This window comes from Salvelinus sp. IW2-2015, linkage group LG3 (genome assembly GCF_002910315.2).
Source record: "Salvelinus sp. IW2-2015 linkage group LG3, ASM291031v2, whole genome shotgun sequence".
NCBI lineage: Eukaryota > Metazoa > Chordata > Actinopteri > Salmoniformes > Salmonidae > Salvelinus > Salvelinus sp. IW2-2015.
In genome coordinates, this window is record NC_036840.1 from 18036343 (window position 1) to 18057019 (window position 20677).

Here is a 20677-nt window from a genome sequence, read left to right on the forward strand (position 1 = left end):
ACTTACAAAACATACTCAGGAACTCAACCAGAAGAGTACAAAAACGAAAAAATAAATAAATATAACATTTGATAAATAAAAGATAGCATCTTTATAAAATAAAGTTTTGATAATCCACATCTTTATACATCAGTAGTAATATTAAAATGTTTTTTGTTGTACAACGGAGTAATGTTTATAGTAATAATAGTAGAAGTTAGCGACAGTTACTAGGACATTCTGCACTGCACAAGGTTGCCGTGACGATCAGATGATGTTGCCATGGAGATAGAGAGCTGCATTGCCGGGGGTCGTTGTGTTGACAGTCTATGGGATCATAGACGGATGATTCGGTTTCTCGGTCACCATAACCAAACAATTTCAAAGATCGATAAATTGATTGAATAACTGATTGATTGATTAATTACATCATCACTTAGAATGAACTCCACCCCCCTCCCCCCTTTCACTTATCAATAGTTCCTTGGGTGTTGGTCACGTTAAAATCTACTTGTTGTTAGGCAATGCCTGTCGATGTCGACCCCCCCTCCCCCCCCCCAAATAACCGTAGCTCCGCTGTAGCCTTGACAGCGAAGCCTCAACAAAAACCCTAGTCTTCGGACAGGATGTGCCACTTGGCAATCTGCCGGCGCGGGTGGTCGCAGATCTCCCTCCAGTGCTCCCCGGGGGTGCCGGCAGCAGCCGTACCCAGGATCAGGCGCCCCAAGATGGGATTGGGGGAGCGGGAGGAGTCCCCCCGCCTGGTTGGTGGAGACTCAGAGTCCATGAGCAGGAGCTCTACGCTGGTCTCCTTCAGCCCCTCCTGGGAGGCTATGTCGAACACAAACAGCTCGTTGAACACAGGGTTGGGGGAACACTTTTTCACATGGGTCTTCTTTTTACTGACACGCTTCTTCCCTTTAAAGAGGTTGACTTTCACATATGGGTCTGGAGGGAAGGAGAGTGGGAAGGAAGGAAGGAGGGAGGTAGGAAGGGATGAGAGGAAGGAGAGAGAGAGAGAGGCAGAGTGAATAGAATTCATATCACAGCTCTGAAAATGGCACAATGGATCAATACGGTGGTATACGTGTACATGTGTGTGTGTGTACATGCGTGTGTGTGGTATTGACTGGCTCAGTTTGTTGGTAGTATGAGCATCTGTAGAGCATCTACAGATGGACTATCCGGACTATCCAAAGAAAGTGTGACCAAACACTGTGATATGGCTAAGACTCTGTTTTATCTAAAGTGTTTTTATTACAAGATTACAAGATTACATTACCTCAGTCTCTGTCATTACAACCTGTATAAGAGTATTAGGGCTGTGTCCCAAATGACAACCTACTCCCTATATAGCGCACTACTTTTGACGAGGGCCCACTGGCTCTGGACAAAAGTAGTGCACTGTGTAGGGAATAGGGTGCCATTTGGGAACTCCACCCATAAGTACTCCTGAAGGGGCTGAGTGTCTCATTACACAGAGGGATCATTTTGTTCCTAGTATCCTGGGTCTGTGTGTGCATGTCTCTGTGTGCGCGTGCGTATCTGTGTGTGCACATTCTTGTGTGTATGAGTACGTTCTTACTTGTGTGCATACTTATATTTTTGCGTGTCTGTGTATGTGTGTATGCGTGTGTGTCAGGGGAGAATGACTGCGCCCTCTCATTGAAGCCACAAAGTTCAAGACTGACTGCAGTAATGCAGGCATTGTTTGCAGAAAACAAGATTCACCATTCACTATAATGGCAATCTTCGTGGCAATTTTCCATGTAAAAATGAATAATTAGAACCTATTATCGCACACAGAAGTTATAAGGATCATTTAGTTGACAATGGCAGCCTGTAGTACCCCGATCAGGCTTCAACTTGAGCTACTCAATGAGAGGGGTCAGCACTGAGATAGCCTAAAACGTCACTTCCTGGAGTAGCTCATACTGCACATTTTATGTCTACCAGTGGGAGCTGGTGGGATGAGCTATTGGAGGAAGGGCTCATTGTAATGGAATTAATGGAATGGAGTCAAACATGTAGTTTATATATGTTTGTGTTTGATACCGTTCCATTTATTCCATTCCAGCCATTACAATGAGTCCGTCCTCCTATAGCTCCTCCCACCAGCTTCCTCTGATGCATACATACATCTCCCCAATGAGATAACATTTTAGAATGCTAAAACCGACTTTCTTGGCTTCAAATGCGCTATTGATTCTACACATAGGAATGAAGGGTGTCACGTGATCAATGGTTTTGTCCATTCATATATAGTAATTGCTGTGTGTCAATTGCTGTGTGTCAATTGCTGTGTGTCAATTATTTATATATACGCTAGATGGGGGCGTTGTGTTGAAGAGTCCATGCCTCCATCTTGGCACAATTATTCTATTACAGACACCTTAATGCATACTTTATAATTATATTATGTGAGATAAACATAAAAATAAAATAAAACATATAGCCAAAACATATAAATGTTGGCTGTATTCACAAGATCTCTGTCTTTCATTTGCTATACACCATATATTTTTCAGAAAAGTTTTATGATGAGTATTTAGGTATTTGACGTTGGTGTCTGTAATTACTCTGGCTGCTTCGGTGCTATTTCTGACGGTAGCTGTGATGGTAGCATCAATGTAAAACTGATTTATASCTCAAATATGCAKATTTTTCGAACAAAACATAMATTTATTGTGTAACATGTTATAGGACTGTCATCTGATGAAGTTGTTTCTTGGTTAGTTTGGTTYGATCTTGGTTAGTTAGGTTGGCTTTGTGCATGCTACCTGTGCTGTGAAAAATGTCTGTCCTTTTTTGTATTTGGTGGTGAGCTAACATAAATATACGTGGTGTTTTCGCTGTAAAACATTTTAAAAATCGGACATGTTGGCTGGATTCACAAGATGTTTATCTTTCAAATGCTGTATTGGACTTTTGAATTTCGCGCCCTGCACTTGAGCTGGATGTTGTCATAAGTGTACCGGTGTCGGGCTTGCAGCCTGAAGAAGTTTTTAAACAAATCAAAATATATTGGAGATTCTTCAAAGTAGCCACCCTTTGCCTTGATGACAGCTTTGCACACTTTTGGCATTCTCTCAACCAGCTTCATGAGGTATTCACCTGAAATGCTTTTCAATTAACAGGTGTGCATTGTTAATTGTTCATTTGTGGAATTTCTTGCCGTCTTAATGTATTTGAGAAAATATGTTGTGTTGTGACAAGGTAGGGGTGGTATACAGAAGATAGCTCTATTTGGTAAAATACCAAGTCCATATTATGGCAAGAACAGCTCAAATAAGCAAAGAGAAATATAGGTCTGTCAATCTGGAACATTTCAAGAACTTTTAAAGTTTCTTCAAGTGCAGTCGCAAAAACCATTGCTCTCATGAGGACCGCCACAGGAAAGGAAGATCCAGAGTTACCTCTGCTGCAGAGGATAAGTTCATTAGAGTTAACTACACCTCAGATTGCAGCCCAAATAAATGCTTCACAGAGTTCAAGTAGCAGACACATCTCAACATCAACTGTTCAGAGGAGACTGCGTAAATCAAGCCTTCATGGTCGAATTGCTGCAGAGAAACCACTACTGAAGGACACCAATAAGAAGAAGAGACTTGCTTGGACTAAGAAACACGAGCAATGGACAATACATCAGTGGAAAATCTGTCCTTTGGTCTGATAAGTCCAAATTTGAGATTTTTGGTTCCAACCACCGTGTCTTTGTGAGATGCAGAGTAGGTGAACGGATGATCTCCGCATGTGTGATTCCCATAGTGAAGCTTGGAGGAGGAGGTGTGATGGTGTGGGGGTGCTTTGCTGGTGACACTGTCTGTGATTTATTTAGAATTCAAGGCACACTTAACCAGTATGGCTACCACAACATTCTGCAGCGATATGCCATCCCATCTGGTTTTCACTTGTTTTTCAAAAGGACAATGACCCAAAACACACCTCCAGGCTGTGTGCGGGATATTTGACTAAGGAGAGTGATGAAGTGCTGCATCAGATGACCTGGCCTCCACAATCACCCGATCTCAACCCAATTGAAATGGTTTGGGAAGAGTTGGACCGAAGAGTGAAGGAAAAGCAGCCAACAAATCTTCAGCATAAAGAAATATCATTAAATGAGTAGGTGTCCAAACTTTTAACTGGTACTGTATATACTTTAATACATGTATAATTTTGTCCTTGAAACATTTAATTAAAATACTGCAGAATTCCATTTGTTCATCTGGAGGACTGCTCCTATTGGGGAGTGCCAATATGACTAACCTGTGACTTCAAAGCCTCTCAATGGCCAATACATCTGTCACGTTCTGACCATAGTTCTTGTGTGTTTTACTTGTTTTAGTGTTGGTCAGGACGTGAGCTGGGTGGGCATTCTATGTTGTGTGTCTAGTTTGTCTGTTTCTATGTTTGGCCTAATATGGTTCTCAATCAGAGGCAGGTGTTTTGTGTTGTCTCTGATTGGGAATCATATTTAGGTGGCTTGTTTTGTGTTGGGGTTTGTGGGTGGTTGTTTCCTGTCTTTGTGTTCATTTCACCAGAGAGGACTGTTTCGGTTTTGCCACGTTTATTATTTTTGTATTTGTATAGTGTTCACGTTTATCGTCTGTCATTAAACATGTTGAGCACGAACTACGCTGCGTCTTGGTCCGATCCCTGCTACACCTCCTCTTCAGACAAAGAGGAGGAAGGCTGCCGTTACAACATCAGCAATCCAAGTTTTACAGATGTGCTCAAATTTGTTGGTACCCCTCCACAAAAAAATGAAGAATGCACAGTTATCTATGGAATAACTTGAAACTGACAAAAGTAATTGGCATCCACCATTGTTGATTCCATATTTAATAGAAATCAGACTTTGCTTTAGATTTTTTTATTCAACATACTATTGTAAATAATAAAACAAATTAAAATGGCATGGACAAAAATTATGGGACCCTTAACCTAATATTTTGTTGCACAACCTTTAGAGACAATCACTGCAATCAAACATTTTCTTTAGCTCTCAATGAGACTTCTGCACTGCAAGTTTCAGCTCTTTCCATAGATTCAGATCAGGACTCATAGAAGGCCACTTCAGAATAGTCCTATGTTTTGTTGTTATCCATTCTTGGGTGCTTTTAGCTGTGTGTTTTGGGTCATTATCCTGTTGGAGGACCCATGACCTGCGACTGAGACCGAGCTTTCTGACACTGGGCAGTACATTTCGCTCCAGAATGCCTTGATAGTCTTGAGATTTCATTGTGCCCTGCACAGATTCAAGGCACTCTGTGCCAGGCGCAGAAAAATAGCGCCAAAACATAACCCAGCCTCCTCCATGTTTCACTGTAGGTATGGTGTTCTTCTCTTTGAAAGCTTCATTTTTTCATCTGTGAACATAGAGCTGTATGTGACTTGCCAAAAATATCCAGTTTTGACTCATCTGTCCAAAGGACATTCTCCCAGAAGGATTGTGGCTTGTCAATATGCATTTTAGCAAATTCCAGTCTGGCTTTTTTATGTTTTTCTTTCAAAAGTGGAGTCCTCCTGGGTCTTCTTCCATGGAGCCCACTTTCACTCAAAAAGTGACGGATGGTGCGACCAGGAACTGACGTACCTTCACCTTGGAGTTCAGCTTGTATCTATTTGGCAGTTATCCTTGGTTCTTTTTCTACCATTCGCACATTCCTTCTGTTCAATCTGGGGTCGATTTTCCTCTTGCGATTTTCCGTGCCCAGGGAGGTTGGCTCCAGTTCCATGGACCTAAACTTCTGAATAATATTTGCAACTGTTGTCACAGGAACATCAAGCTGCTTGGATATGGTATTGTAGCCTTTACCTTTACCATGCTTGTCTATTATTTTCTTTCTGATCTCCTCAGACAAATCTCTCCTTTGCTTTCTCTGGTCCATGTTCAGTGTGGCGCACACAATGATACCAAACAGCACAACGACTACTTTTCTACATTTAAATAGGCTGAATGCCTGATTACAAGATTATAGACATGTGTGATACTGATTAAAAAACAAATTAGTTTGAAATATCACTATAATCCAAATATTTATTATCTTTTCTAAGGGGTACAAACAAATGTGTCGCGCCATTTTAGAATATCTTTGTAGAATAAAAAATAATTCATCTCTTTTCACAGCTTTCTATGTTTTAATCTATGACATACCAAAGGCATGCAAGTATACATGATAAAATAGCTTTTCATTTCATCACTTTTCAGGAATCATTATTTCAATGAGGACATTTGTATACATGATTGGTGTGTGTGTGTGTGCGCGCGCGTGCGTGTCTGTGTGTGCATGCATGCGTACGTACTTACATTTGCATGTGTGTGTGGGGGGGGGGGGGGGGGGTCTGTATGTACCTGAGGGCCTGTGGTTGTCGGTCTTCAGCAGGTGGCGAGCCTTCAGCACCACGACTGTTAGAGTACTGGTGGTAGACTGGTAACACAGAGACAACAGCAGCTCCCCTCGACCTGCACTCCTCTATAAACAGAGAGGGAGAGGGGGGAGGGGGATAGAGAGAGAGGGAGAGAGAGAGGTGGAAGGAGGACAGATGGAGGGAGGTGAGAGAGAAATTCCCCACCAGAATATCAAAACTTCGAGACCCATGCAAGGGACTGACTAGTGACGAGGAAGATTGGGTTTACACTGACATTATGATGATGAACTGTGATATTTACACCAAGTTATAAAGTAGAGATATATACAGTCAGTTCCAAAATGATTGGCACCCTTGATAAAGATGAGCAAAAAAATACAATTACTGAGCTATATTTATGGCAAAAAAAGGGGAAATTATATTATTTTATAGAATAAGTGAAAAAGTGACAAGTAATACCTTTTTCTAAAAAAGATAAGGGGTCAAAATTATTGGCACCCCTGTTTTCAATATGTTACCTTGCGAGGATAATGGCACTGAGCCTTGTTCTAAAATGTTTTATGAGAAGAAAACATTGGGAGGTATCTTAGACCATTCCTCTTTAGCAAATCTTTCCAGATCATTGATATCCTTCATCTACTGTAAGTTGCTCTGGATAAGAGCGTCTGCTCTTGGCCGGTAGGGATATCCTTGTCTCAGTATGTAAAAATGTATGCACTCTACTGTAAGTCGCTCTGGATAAGAGCGTCTGCTAAATGACTAAAATGTATATGTAAATCTGTGCTTATGGACTCTTCAATTCAAACCACAGATTTTCAAAATGGTTCAAGTCCGGAGACTGAGATGGCCATTGCAAAATGTTGATTCCTTTTAAAATATTTTTTTCAAAAGATACATTGAACAAAATAGTCAAAACATAGTGTAAACACAGGTGAGGTGGTACAACACTTTTTGGCCATTTTCTGGTGTTTTGTTGTGAAAAACTGAGCAGGTCATTTTAAAAAGGAATCAACATTTTGCAATGGCCATCTCAGTCTCTGGACTTTTTATTTATTTTATTTTATTTTAACTATATTTAACCAGGTAGGCCAGTTGAGAACAAGTTCTCATTTACAACTGCGACCTGGCCAAGATAAAGCAAAGCAGTGCTACAAAAACACAACACAACACCAAAACAAACGTACAGTCAATAACACATAGAAAAATCTATGTTATGGCTAAAAAATTCAATTTAGCATTAACACTGGAGTGATAGATGTGCAGATGATGATGTGCAAGTAGAAATACCGGGGTGCAAAAGAGAAAGAAGATAAATAACAATATGGGGATGAGGTAGTTGGGTGTACTATTAACAGATTGGCTGTGTACAGGTACAGTGATCGGTAAGCTGATCTGACAGCTGATGCTTAAAGTTAGAGATAAGTCTCCAGCTTCAGTGATTTTTGCAATTCGTTACAGTCATTGGCAGCATAGAACTGGAAGGAAACACGGCCAAAGGAAGTGTGGGCTTTGGGGATGACCAGTGAATATACCTGCTGGAGCGGGTGCTACGGGTGGGTGTTGCTATGGTGACCAGTGAGCTAAGATAAGGCGGGGCTTTACCTAGCAAAGACTTATAGATGACCTGGAGCCAGTGGGTTTGGCGAAGAATATGTAGCGAGGGCCAGCCAACGAGAGGATACAGGTTGCAGTGGTGGGTAGCATATGGGGCTTTGGTGACAAAACGGATGGCACTGTGATAGACTACATCCAGTTTGCTGAGTAGGGTGTTGGAGGCTATTTTGTAAATAACATCGCCTAAGTCAAGGATCGATAGAATAGTCAGTTTTACGAGGGTATGTTCGGCAGCATGAGTGAAGGAGGCTTTGTTGCAAAATAGGAAGCCGATTCTGGTTACGCTGATGATGAGGGGACCCAAAAGCGACGTAATAGAAACAGAGTCTTTATTCCAGTATTAAACAATAATGATTCTCCTGGATATTATCAATGGTAAATCCAAAACAGGAAACTGAAATCCTCTCGTCAATAGAGAGGAACGACTGGAGACGCGACCACAGACTGCAGGTCGCTTTAGGAAGGCACAGGCCGTAGCTGACATAGACACCTGCTCACACGCAGCATCTGAAGAAGGCAAAAAACACGACAGGGCGGAACAAGGACACAGAACAGCAAACATCAAACAAGAATCCGACAAGGACAGAAGCGGAAAACAGAGGGAGAAATAGGGACTCTAATCAGAGGGCAAAATAGGGGACAGGTGTGAAAGAGTAAATTAGGTCGTTAGGAGAATGAGAAACAGCTTGGAGCAGGAACGGAACGATAGAGAGAGAGAGCGAGAGAGGGAAAGAGGAAGGGGGAGAGAGAGGGATAGAAAGAGGGAAAGAACCTAATAAGACCAGCAGAGGGAAGCACAGGGACAAGACATGATGATCAAAGACAAAACATTGACAGTACCCCCCCACTCACCGAGCGCCTCCTGGCGCACTCGAGAGGAACCCTGGCGGCAACGAAGGAAATCATCAATCAACGAACGGTCCAGCACGTCCGAGATGGAACCCAACTCCTCTCCTCAGGACCGAAACCCTCCCCAATCCACTAGTACTGGTGACCCGTCCCCGAGAACGCATGTCCATGATCTTCCGTACCTTGTAAATAGGTGCGCCCTCGACAAGGACGGGGGGGGGGGGAGGAAGACGAACGGGGGCGCGAAGAAAGGCTTGACACAGGAGACATGGAAGACAGGGTGGACGCGACGAAGATGTCGCGGAAGAAGCAGTCGCACAGCGACAGGATTGACGACCTGAGAGCACGGAACGGACCAATGAACCGCGGAGTCAACTTGCGAGAAGCTGTCGTAAGGGAAGGTTACGAGTGGAAAGCCACACTCTCTGACCGCGACAATACCTAGGACTCTTAATCCTACGTTTATTGGCGGCTCTCAAAGTCTGCGCCCTGTAACGGCAAAGTGCAGACCTGACCCTCCTCCAGGTGCGCTCACAACGTTGGACAAAAGGCCTGAGCGGAGGGAACGCTGGACTCGGCGAGCTGGGACGAGAACAGAGGAGGCTGGTACCCAGACTACTCTGAAACGGAGATAGCCCGGTAGCAGACGAAGGAAACGAGTTGTGAGCGTACTCAGCCAGGGGAGCTGTTCTGCCCAAGACGCAGGGTTTCGAAACGAAAGGCTGCGTAATATGCGACCAATCGACTGATTGGCCCTTTCTGCTTGACGTTAGACTGGGGATGAAACCCGGAAGAGAGACTGACGGAAGCACCAATCAAACGACAGAACTCCCTCCAAAACTGTGACGTGAATTGCGGACCTCTGTCTGAAACGGCGTCTAACGGGAGGCATGAATTCTGAACACATTCTCAATGATGATTTGTGCCGTCTCCTTAGCGGAAGGAAGCTTAGCGAGGGGAATGAAATGTGCCGCCTTAGAGAACCTATCGATAACCGTAAGAATCACAGTCTTCCCCGAGACGAAGGCAGACCGGTAATAAAGTCTAAGGCGATGTGAGACATGGTCGAGAAGGAATGGGAAGCGGTCTGAGACGACCGGCAGGAGGAGAGTTACCTGACTTAGTCTGCGCGCAGTCCGAACAACAGCCACGAACGGCGCGTGTCCCGCTCCTGAGTAGGCCACCAAAACCGCTGGCGAATAGAAGCAAGCGTACCCCGAACGCCGGGGTGGCCAGCTAACTTGGCAGAGTGAGCCCACTGAAGAACAGCCAGACGATAGAGACAGGAACGAACAGAAGGTTACTAGGACAAGCGCGCGGCGACGCAGTGTGAGCTGAGTGCTTGCTTTACCTGTCTCTCAATTCCCCAGACAGTCAACCCGACAACACGCCCTTCAGGGAGAATCCCTCGGGGTCGGTAGAAACCACAGAAGAACTAAAGAGACGGGATAAGGCATCAGGCTTGGTGTTCTTATTTCCCGGGCGATAGGAAATCACGAACTCGAAACGAGCGAAAAAAGACAAACGCCCAACGAGCTTGACGTGCATTAAGTCGTTTGGCAGAACGGATGTACTCAAGGTTCTTATGGTCAGTCCAAACGACAAAAGGGACGGTCGCCCCCTCCAACCACTGTCGCCATTCGCCTATGGCTAAGCGGATGGCGAGCATTCGCGGTTACCACATCATAGTTGCGCTCCCGATGGCGACAGGCGATGAGAAAAGTAAGGCAAGGGATGGACCTTATCGTCAGAATGGAAGCGCTGAGACAGAATGGCTCCCACGCCCACCTCTGAAGCGTCAACCTCGACAATGAATTGTTTAGTTGACGTCAGGAGTAACAAGGATAGGGGCGGATTGTAAAACGCTTCTTGAGAGATCAAAAGCTCCCTGGGCGGAACCGGACACTTAAAGCAAGTCTGACAGAAGTCAGAGCTGTGAGAGGGGCAAGCCACTTGACCGAAATTACGAATGAAACGCCGATAGAATTTAGCGAAAACCGAGAAGCGCTGCAACTCGACACGTGACTTAGGAACGGGCCAATCGCTGACAGCCTGGACCTTAGCGCGGATCCATCTGAATGCTTCAGCGGAAATAACAGAACCGAGAAATGTGACAGAGGAGACATGGAAAGGCGCCACTTCTCAGCCTTCACGTAGAGACAATTCTCTAAAAGGCGCTGGAGTACACGTCGAACGTGCTGAACATGAATCTCGAGTGACGGTGAAAAAATCAGGATATCGTCAAGGTAAACGAAAACAAAAATGTTCAGCATGTCTCTCAGTACATCATTAACTAATGCCTGAAAGACAGCTGGAGCATTAGCGAGACCGAACGGCAGAACCCGGTATTCAAAATGCCCTAACGGAGTGTTAAACGCCGTTTTCCACTCGTCCCCTCTCTGATGCGTACGAGATGTAAGCGTTACGAAGGTCCAACTTAGTAAAGAACCTGGCTGCCCTGCAGAATCTCGAAGGCTGACGACATAAGGGAAGCGGATAACGATTCTTAACCGTTATGTCATTCAGCCCTCGATAATCCACGCAGGGGGCAGGAGTGCCGTCCTTCTTCTTAACAAAGAAAAACCCCCGCTCCGGCCGGAGAGGAAGAAGGCACCACGGTACCGGCGTCGAGAGAAACAGACAGATAATCCTCGAGACCTTACGTTCGGGAGCCGACAGAGAGTATAGTCTACCCCGGGGGGAGTTGGTCCCCGGAAGGAGATCAATACAACAATCATACGACCGGTGAGGAGGAAGGGAGCTGGCTCTGGACCGACTGAAGACCGTGCGCAGATCATGATATTCTTCCGGCACTCCTGTCAAATCACCAGTTCCTCCTGAGTAGAGGGGACAGAAGAAACAGGAGGGATAGCAGACATTAAACACTTCACATGACAAGAAACGTTCCAGGATAGGATAGAATTACTAGACCAATTAATAGAAGGATTATGACATACTAGCCAGGGGATGACCAAAACAACAGGTGTAAAAGGTGAACGAAAAACCAAAAAGGAAATGGTCTCACTGTGGTTACCAGATACTGGTGAGGTTAAAGGTAGTGTCTCACATCTGATACTGGGGAGAAGACTACCATCTAAGGCGAACATGGGCGTGGGCTTCCCTAACTGGTCTGAGAGGAATGTCATGTTTCCGAGCCCATGCTTCGTCCATAAAACAACCCTCAGCCCCAGAGTCTATCAAGGCACTGCAGGAAGCAGCCGAACCGGTCCAGCGTAGATGGACCGACAAGGTAGTACAGGATCTTGATGGAGAGACCTGAGTAGTAGCGCTCACCAGTAGCCCTCCGCTTACTGATGAGCTCTGGCTTTTTACTGGACATGACATGACAAAATGTCCAGCAGAACCGCAATAGAGGCAAAGGCGGTTGGTGATTCTCCGTTCCCTCTCCTTAGTCGAGATGCGAATACCTCCCAGCTGCATGGGCTCAGTCTCTTGAGCGGTGGGGAGGAGATGGTCGAGATGCGGAGAGGGGAAACACCGTTAACGCGCGAGCTCTCTTCCACGAGCTCGTGACGAAGATCTACCCGTCGTTCTATGCGGATGGTGAGAGTGCAATCAAAGAGTCCACTCTGGAAGGAACCTCCCGGGAGAGAATCTTCATTTCCTTAACCCAGCGTGGAGTCCTCCAGAAAACGAGCGGAGCAACGCCGGCTCGTTCCAGTCACTGGATGCAGCAAGAGTTGCGAAACTCTATAGAGTAATCCGTTATGGATCGTCACCTTGACATAGGGACAGCCAGGGCCCTGGAAGCCTCCTTCCCAAAAACTGTAACGATCAAAAACCCGTATCATCTCCTCTTTAAAGTTCTGATAAACGTTAGAACACTCAGCCCTTGTCTCCCAGATAGCTGTGCCCCACTCCTGAGCTCCGACCAGTAAGGAGTGATATGACGTGAGCGATCCGAGCTCTCTCTCTTGAGTATTGTGTTTGGGCTGGGAGAGAGGAAACACCAATATCACACTGGGTGAGAAAGGAGCGACACTTACAGTGGGCTGCCCTGAGTAACATGGTGGGTTATTAACCCTAGGTTCCGGAGACTCGGAAAGCAGGAAGTAGCTGGTGGCACGAGACGAAGACTCTGAAACTGTCCTGAGAGATCGGAGACCTGAGCGGACAGGGTCTCAACGCATGACGAGCAGCAGACAGATTCCTGCTCGTGTCTGCCGAGCAATTGCTCCCTGGATCTCGACGGCAGTGTTGCGAGAATCCGTAGTCGCTGGGTCCTTTCTTGGTCGGATTCTTCTGTTACGCTGATGAATTGAGGACCCAAAAGCGACGTAATAGAAACAGAAGTCTTTATTCCAGTATTAAACAAATAATGATTCTCCTGGATATTATGCAATGGTAAATCCAAAACAGGAAAACTGAAATCCTCTCGGTCAATAGAGAGAACGACTGGAGACGCGACCACAGACTGCAGGTCGCTTTAGGAAGGCAGCAGGCCGTAGCTGACATAGACACCTGCTCACACGCAGCATCTGAAGAAGGCAAAAAAAACACGACAGGGCGGAACAAGGGCACAAGAACAGCAAACATCAAACAAGAATCGACAAGGACAGAAGCGGGAAAACAGAGGGAGAAATAGGGACTCTAATCAGAGGGCAAAATAGGGGACAGGTGTGAAAGAGTAAATGAGGTCGTTAGGAGAATGAGAAACAGCTGGGAGCAGGAACGGAACGATAGAGAGAGAGAGCGAGAGAGGGAYAGAGGAAGGGGGAGAGAGAGGGATAGAAAGAGGGAAAGAACCTAATAAGACCAGCAGAGGGAAGCACAGGGACAAGACATGATGATCAAAGACAAAACATGACAGATTCTAGATGTAATTTTGGATGGGACTGTGATAGACTACAACCCAGTTTGCTGAGTAGGGTGTTGGAGGCTATTTTGTAAATAACATCGCCTAAGTCAAGGATCGATAGAAGAGCATGCATTTAATTTTACTACCATTTAAAAGCAGTTGGAGGCCACAGAAGGAGTGTTGTATGGCATTGAAGCTGGATTGGAGGTTTGTTAAAACTTCTTATGGGCAGGTGGGATGGTAACGTCCCACCTGGCCAACATCCGGTAAAATTGCAGAGCGCCAAATTCAGAAAACAGAAATACTCATAATAAACATTCATAAAATATACAAGTGTTATACATTGGTTTAACTTCTCTAGGGTAGGGGGCAGCATTTTCATGTTTGGATGAAAAGCATACCAAAATGCAACTGCCAGCTACTCATCCCCAGAAGATAGGATATGCATATTGTTAGTAGATTTGGTTAGAAAACACTCTGAAGTTTTGAAAACTGTTTGAATCATGTATGTGAGTATAACAGAACTTATTTAGCAGGCGAAACCCCGAGGACAAACCATTCCGATTTTTTTTGTTGAGGTCACTCTCTTTTCAAGAGTTTTCATTGGGAAACTAAGCGACTTGCTTGCAGTTCCTACGGCTTCCACTGGATGTCAACAGTCTTGAGAAATTGGTTGAGGTTATTCCTTTGTGTAATGAAGAAGTAAGGCCATCTTGAAGTCGAGTCACTCGACGTGTCCTGTTTGTTAGAGGTGGGAGACCAGAAAACATGCTACACATTGTTTTCCTCCGGTATTGAACACAGATCATCCDGTCTTCAATTTTATCGATTATTAACGTTAAAAAATACCTAAAGTTGTATTACAAAAGTAGTTTGACATTTTTGGGCAAAGTTTACAAGTAACCTTTGAGATATTTTGTCGTCACATTTGAGCAAGTTGGAATCTGTGTTTTTCTGGATCAAACGCGCCAAATAAATGGACATTTTGGATATATATCGACGGAATTAATCGAACAAAAGGACCATTTGTGATGTTTATGGGACATATTGGAGTGCCAACAACAGAAGCTCGTCAAAGGTAAAGCATGAATTATATTTTTTATTTCTGCGTTTTGTGTCGACGCTTGCAGAGTTGAAATGTTTTCTCTCTTTTGTTTACTATGGTGCTATGCTCAGATAATAGCATCGTATGCTTTCACTGAAGCCTATTTTTGAATTCTGACATGTTGGCTGGATTCACAACCAGTGTAGCTTTAATTTGGTATCTTTCATGTGTGATTTAATGAAAGTTAGATTTTATAGTAATTTTCATAGTAATTAATTTTAATTTGGCGCTCTGCATTTTCTCAGGCTTTTTGCCAAGTGAGACAGTAGCGTCCCGTCTAAACTCAGATTTTTTCATATAAATATGAACTTTACCGAACAAAACATACATGTATTGTGTAACATGAAGTCCTATGAGTGTCGTCTGATGAAGATCATCAAAGGTTAGTGATTAATTTTATCTCTATTTCTGCTTTTTGTTACTGCTCTCTTTGGCTGGAAAAATGGCTGTCTTTTTCTGTGACTTGGCTCATACCCTAACATAATCGTTTGGTGTGCTTTCGTCGTAAAACCTTTTTGAAATCGGACACTTTGGCTGGATTTACAACAAGTGTATCTTTAAAATGGTGTAAAATACTTGTATGTTTGAGGAATTTAAATTATGGGATTTCTGTTGTTTTGAATTTGGTGCCCTCCAGTTTCACTGGCTGCGAACGCTACCGTCCCACATACCCTGGTGAGGTTAAGAAAAATATTGATAAATAAAAATTTAAAGTAGAAAATAAAAGTAACAAATAATTAAACCGCAGCAGTACATGTAGGTAGAGTTAAAATGACTATGAATAGATTATAAACAGAGAGTAGCAGCAGTGTAAAAGAGGGGTCTGGGTAGCCCTTTGATTAGCTGTTCAGGAGTGTTATGGCTTGGGGGTAGAAGCTGTTAAGAAGCATTTTGGACCTCGATTTGCCGCTCCGGTACCGCTTGCCGTGCGGTAGCAGAGAGAACAGTCTATGACTCGGGTGGCTGGAGTCTTTGACAATTTTTTGGGCCTTCTCTTGACACCGTCTGACATAGAGGTCCTGGATGGAAGGAAGCTTGGCTCCAGTGATGTACTGGGCCGTACGCACTACCCTCTGTAGTGCCTTGCGGTCGGAGGCCGAGCAATTGCCATACCAGGCAGTGATGCAACCAGTCAGGATGCTCTCGATGGTGCAGCTGTAGAAGCTTTTGAGGTTCTGAGGACCCATGCCAAATCTTTTCAGTCTCCTGAGGGGGAATAGGCTTTGTCGTGCCCTCTTCACAACTGTCTTAGTGTGTTTGGACCATGAAAGTTTGTTGGTGATGTGGACACCAAGGAACTTGAAGCTCTCAACCTGTTCCACTACAGCCCCGTCGATGAGAACGGGGGCGTGCTCGGTCCTCATTTTCCTGTAGTCCACAATCATCTCTTTTGTCTTGGTCACATTGAGGGAGAGGTTGTTGTCCTTGCACCACACGACCAGGTCTCTGACCTCCTCCCTATAGTCTCATCGTTGCCGTTGTCGGTAAGACAGCATTCCAGGTGACTACCTCATGAAGCTGGTTGAGTGAATGCTAAGAGATTGCAAAGCTGTCATCAAGGCAAAGTGTGGCTACTTTGAAGAATCTCAAATATAAAATATGTTTTGATTTGTTTAACACTTTTTTGGTTACTACATGATTCCATATGTGTTATTTCATAGTTTTGATGTCTTCTCTATTATTCCACAATGTGGAAAATATAAAAAATAAAGAAAAACCCTGGAATGAGTAGGTGTGTCCAAACTTTTGACTGGTACTGTATATTTTAATAAATTTTAGAATAAGGCTGTAAAGTAACAAAATGTAGAAAAAGTAAAGGGGTCTGAATAGTTTCCGAAGTCACTGTATATCCGCCTCACTTTCAGAGAAATTAGTACTACTAGGTTACACACAGTCAAATGTAACAAATAACTATATTTTTAATGTATTATATTTTTTGGAAATTATACATTTGTGACATCAATATGTTTGTTTTAAATAAATAAATCAATACAGTAACATGAGATTTGTAAGTAAAACATTTACATTTGGCATTTTAATTATTTAGCAGATGCTCTTATCCAGAGCGGCTTACAGTGAGTGCATTCAACTTTAGATATCTATGTGAGACAATCACATATCACTGTTTTACTATGCAGGATACAAACATTCCATTACAGCTAAACAATGTTATATAGCATTTAGCAAAAAAAATAAACATTTTCATACACATCTAAAATCTATTATTAAAAAAATTTGAGAACAGTAATATTTGACACAAACATGAAGGTACCCATAAGCAATCAATTATAATGAAAAATTGGTGGATATAGCATTTTGGAAATAAACTCTTCATGCATTTGTAAACATTAGAAAAGAGGGAGAACATAAAACCAAGAAACAACAAATCCTCAATACAACCAAGCCCTTTTCTCAGTCCCTTTACTAAGCAGCAGAGCAGCAGCAGAGAGAGAAGTCAGGTTTACCAGCAGCGTAGAAGAGTCTAGAAGCTTGGCACACAACACTACACAAAGACATACGACTCACTCTCTCACTCCCTCGCCAATGTACACAGTACACAGTACAATACAATTCAATAGAGCCTACAACTCTGTCCCTTCACCGTAGTACTACTCCTCACCTATCATATGGAAAAGACAGCAACAGCAACAGCCCAGCCCAGCGCTACATAGAGGATAGAATATCAGTATCAATTCTAGAATAATCTATTCTAGAATTATCTAGAGATTCTAAAAACACAGTGGCAGGTACAATGATACCTGCAATCTTATAACATTCATAAACTGTGGGCAGCGTCCAAAATTGCACCCTATTCCCTATATAGTACACTACTTTTGACCAGAGCCATATAGGTCCTCTCAAAAGTAGTACACTATATGGAATAGGGTGCCATTTGGGACTCTCCTTGTGTTTTTCCATTAGTACCCTGTAACATTTAACTACAGGAGGCTGTATTATCATATTACATATTACTGTAGGAATAAACTCTCACTACAAAGAGGATTTAATTAATATTATGCTAAGAGTTATTATGCCAAGCAGAATTTCTATTAGACGCTAATAGTGCACCGTCATTGTGATCATGAGTCCCTCAGAGCTAGAATGGAGAGCGGTTGTTTTACTGTACTCTATAGTAGTGAAGGTGTAAAAGCTGAGAATGATGAATATGATGATGGGGATGATGATGACTATAATAATGATAATTATAATAATGATGATGATGATGAACCAAGTAACTATCTCTTACCCTGACATTCTTCTTGATGATCTCGCGGCTCATCAGGACACGCCCCTCCGTCAGGTCGATCCCGGCCAATGGGATGAGCATCTCGCCGATAACCTCATCACGGGAGAACCTATCGAAGCTGAGCACCATGAAGTGGAGCGACAGTTCCTGCACGCGGATCATTGGGATCCCATAGAAGCTGAAGGTCTCGTCGAACACCGGGTCCAGAGTCTTCCTCAGGACGCGGGTCTTGACCCGGTGCTTCTTCTCAGGCAGCAGGGTCAGCTTGATGTAGGGGTCAGAAGTCAGGGACTGCTCGTCGGTCGGAGTCAGCCCGTGCGCCTCCTTAATGTGAACCACGAAGGCCTTCTTCTCTGAGTTGTACTCCAGAGAGAAGTGGAGGGTCCCAAGGCCGACATCGGGGCCTCCGTCCTGGGGTTTGTCCTGGTCCGCGTCCCCTTGGGTGTGGGTGGTGGCCTGGCTGGAGAGACTGCCGCTGGTGGGGGAAACCAGGGCCAGGTCTCTAACCCCAGGTTGGGTGAACCCTGGGTGGGGCGAGGGAAGATCCAAGTCTGGGGAGCTGCGGACCTTGGTGTGGATCTGGACATTGGGGTGTGGAGGTTTGGTGGTGATGGTGAAGTTGTCGTTCAGGTCTTGTTGTTTTTCCAGGTCGAGGTGGAGGGCCATTCTGCCCCCTGCTGGGCTGGAGGCCACTTGTTGTTGTTGTTGTTTACCATTGTTGCTGTTGACATTACAGTTTCCGTTCACGTCGATCTTGCTGTCTAACTTCTTGTCGCTGAGGCTCTCTGGGTAGATGTCGATGCCTTTGAGCATGTGCATGAACTTGTAGGGTGTTGTCTCCTGAGACTTGGTGTTCTTACGTTGGCAGCAGATCCAGGCGAAGATGGAGACGCAGGACACTAGGCCAAACACACTTACCACGGCAACACTCACCGGCACCTCTGCTATGGAGAAGGGGGGGGGGGGGGGGGGGGGGGGGGGGGGGGGGGGGGGGGGGGGGGGGGACAGAGAGAGTAGGGGAGAAGTCGGGGGGAGAGAGAGAAAGATAAATGAATACTCTTGTCTTGTTTTTGTCCCTCCCTCCTCTTGCTCTATTGTCTGTCTGTTGAGTGTGTCTGTGTGTGTGTGTGTGTGTGTGTGTGAATGTGCGGAAGCTTCCTTTATTCTTACTAGGTCTGTAGATTAATGTAATGACAAGCTGCGTCAGAAACCCACTGCTTAATACTAATTACTAATAGACTGAATGACTGACTGGCTAGCTGACTAATGCACTGTGTGAGTCAGAGACAGCATAACAACTGCACAATCTCGGGGCGTGTCACAAATGGCACCTTATTCCATATGGACACTGGTCAAAAGTATTGTCCTATTAGGGAATAGGGTGCCAGACACATCACACGTGTCATATGACAACAGCACAATCTGTGACTCCTACATTACATGACTGACTAATCAAGGCCCATATAGAGTCATGAGATGTACTGAATATGATTAGAGAAAATGCCTTTTTGACGTAAACATTTAGATGTCATGGCGATTTGAAGACAAAGTCATTCACTTCCTTACTGATTTATCTAACTGATTACTGATTTAATTAACTATCACTAATCTCAAATAGTAATCTAATCAGATGAGGGACTAGGGTGCTTGGTTAGTTAGCAACACAAATAGATATTCTTAGCTTAGTGTCAGAGCACAAACTGGGTAGGCAACCCCAGTGCATTAGGACATGACAGGATATTTTCAATATGAACTCCTAAATAAATAAAGGATAAATACATTTAATAAATAGTGAATAGGGTACTATTTGTGACGCAACTGAATATTACCAACCAAAATAAAAGAGACAGGGGCTTTCCGAGTTCTCCCACCAACTATTGGCTGCTCCCACTCAAATAAGACAGTTTTCCCATCCCAGCTACTTACCGAACTGCATTTCTTTCGTCACCATTGGAGCCATGGTCCCGCTCGCTCGCGTGCTCTATCCAAGGTGCTGAAAACGCTCGTGCTCTATAAACCTACCGTCAACCAACAACCCTGCGCACCAATAGTCAACCTCTCTCGGTAGCTTATATCTAGGTATATCTCCTTGACAGGGAATAGCGATTGTTTTTTACCAATAGTCAACCTCTCTCGGTAGCTTATATCTAGGTATATCTCCTTGACAGCGAATAGCGATTGTTTTTTATGATGTGACTCCTTCAATCATTTAATCTGTTTGTTTCCGTTTAATAAGTCAAACCCAGCTGTTCCTTTCAGAGAGGCGAAGGTTGGTATTCTCCGTTCTCTTCCAAGTGCGAGTCTCACCCTGCTCGTGTTGTTACTCTCTGCACTATGATCTTCTCTGAGGAGGCACCACCCTCTCTCTCTCTCTCTCTCTCTCTCTCTCTCTCCTCTCTCCTCCCTCCCTCCTTCCTTCCTTCCTTCCTTCCCTCCCTACCTCCCTCCCTCGCCTCCACCAGCCATACTGAGTTCACTGCCACTGACAGAATTGTGATGGCTTCAGAAATCACTGCCTCAGTGAAAGCACAACAAGCAACAAGCTCATCAATTTCCCTGACTGGTTGGCTGACTGAAGGTCTGAATGGTTGACTGAATGCCTAGCCATGAAAGGAGTTTCCCAGACCCCAGCGGTGTGTGTGTGTGGTGTGCAGGGCGTTACGGGCGGGTCTTATGGGGCCTGGCCTGCCCT

The 20677-nt window shown here is 44.4% G+C and overlaps 1 protein-coding gene across 2 annotated transcripts; it reads right to left on the bottom strand.

Moving 5' to 3' along the window:
• Positions 1–564: 564 nt before the first annotated feature.
• On the bottom strand, positions 565–20339 carry syt4 (synaptotagmin IV). 2 transcript variants are annotated; one of them, XM_023970079.2, is made up of 4 exons: positions 19912–20339; positions 17986–18926; positions 6335–6455; positions 565–927 (listed from the first exon to the last, which is right to left on the bottom strand). In XM_023970079.2, exons 1-4 carry the CDS (start codon positions 19943–19945, stop codon positions 590–592), a joined length of 1434 nt encoding a protein of 477 aa, XP_023825847.1. In that variant the 5' UTR covers positions 19946–20339; the 3' UTR covers positions 565–589. The 2 variants fall into 2 exon arrangements, with proteins under 2 accessions (XP_023825847.1, XP_023825839.1); XM_023970071.2 differs by having other exon boundaries at positions 17986–18929.
• Positions 20340–20677: the final 338 nt, after the last annotated feature.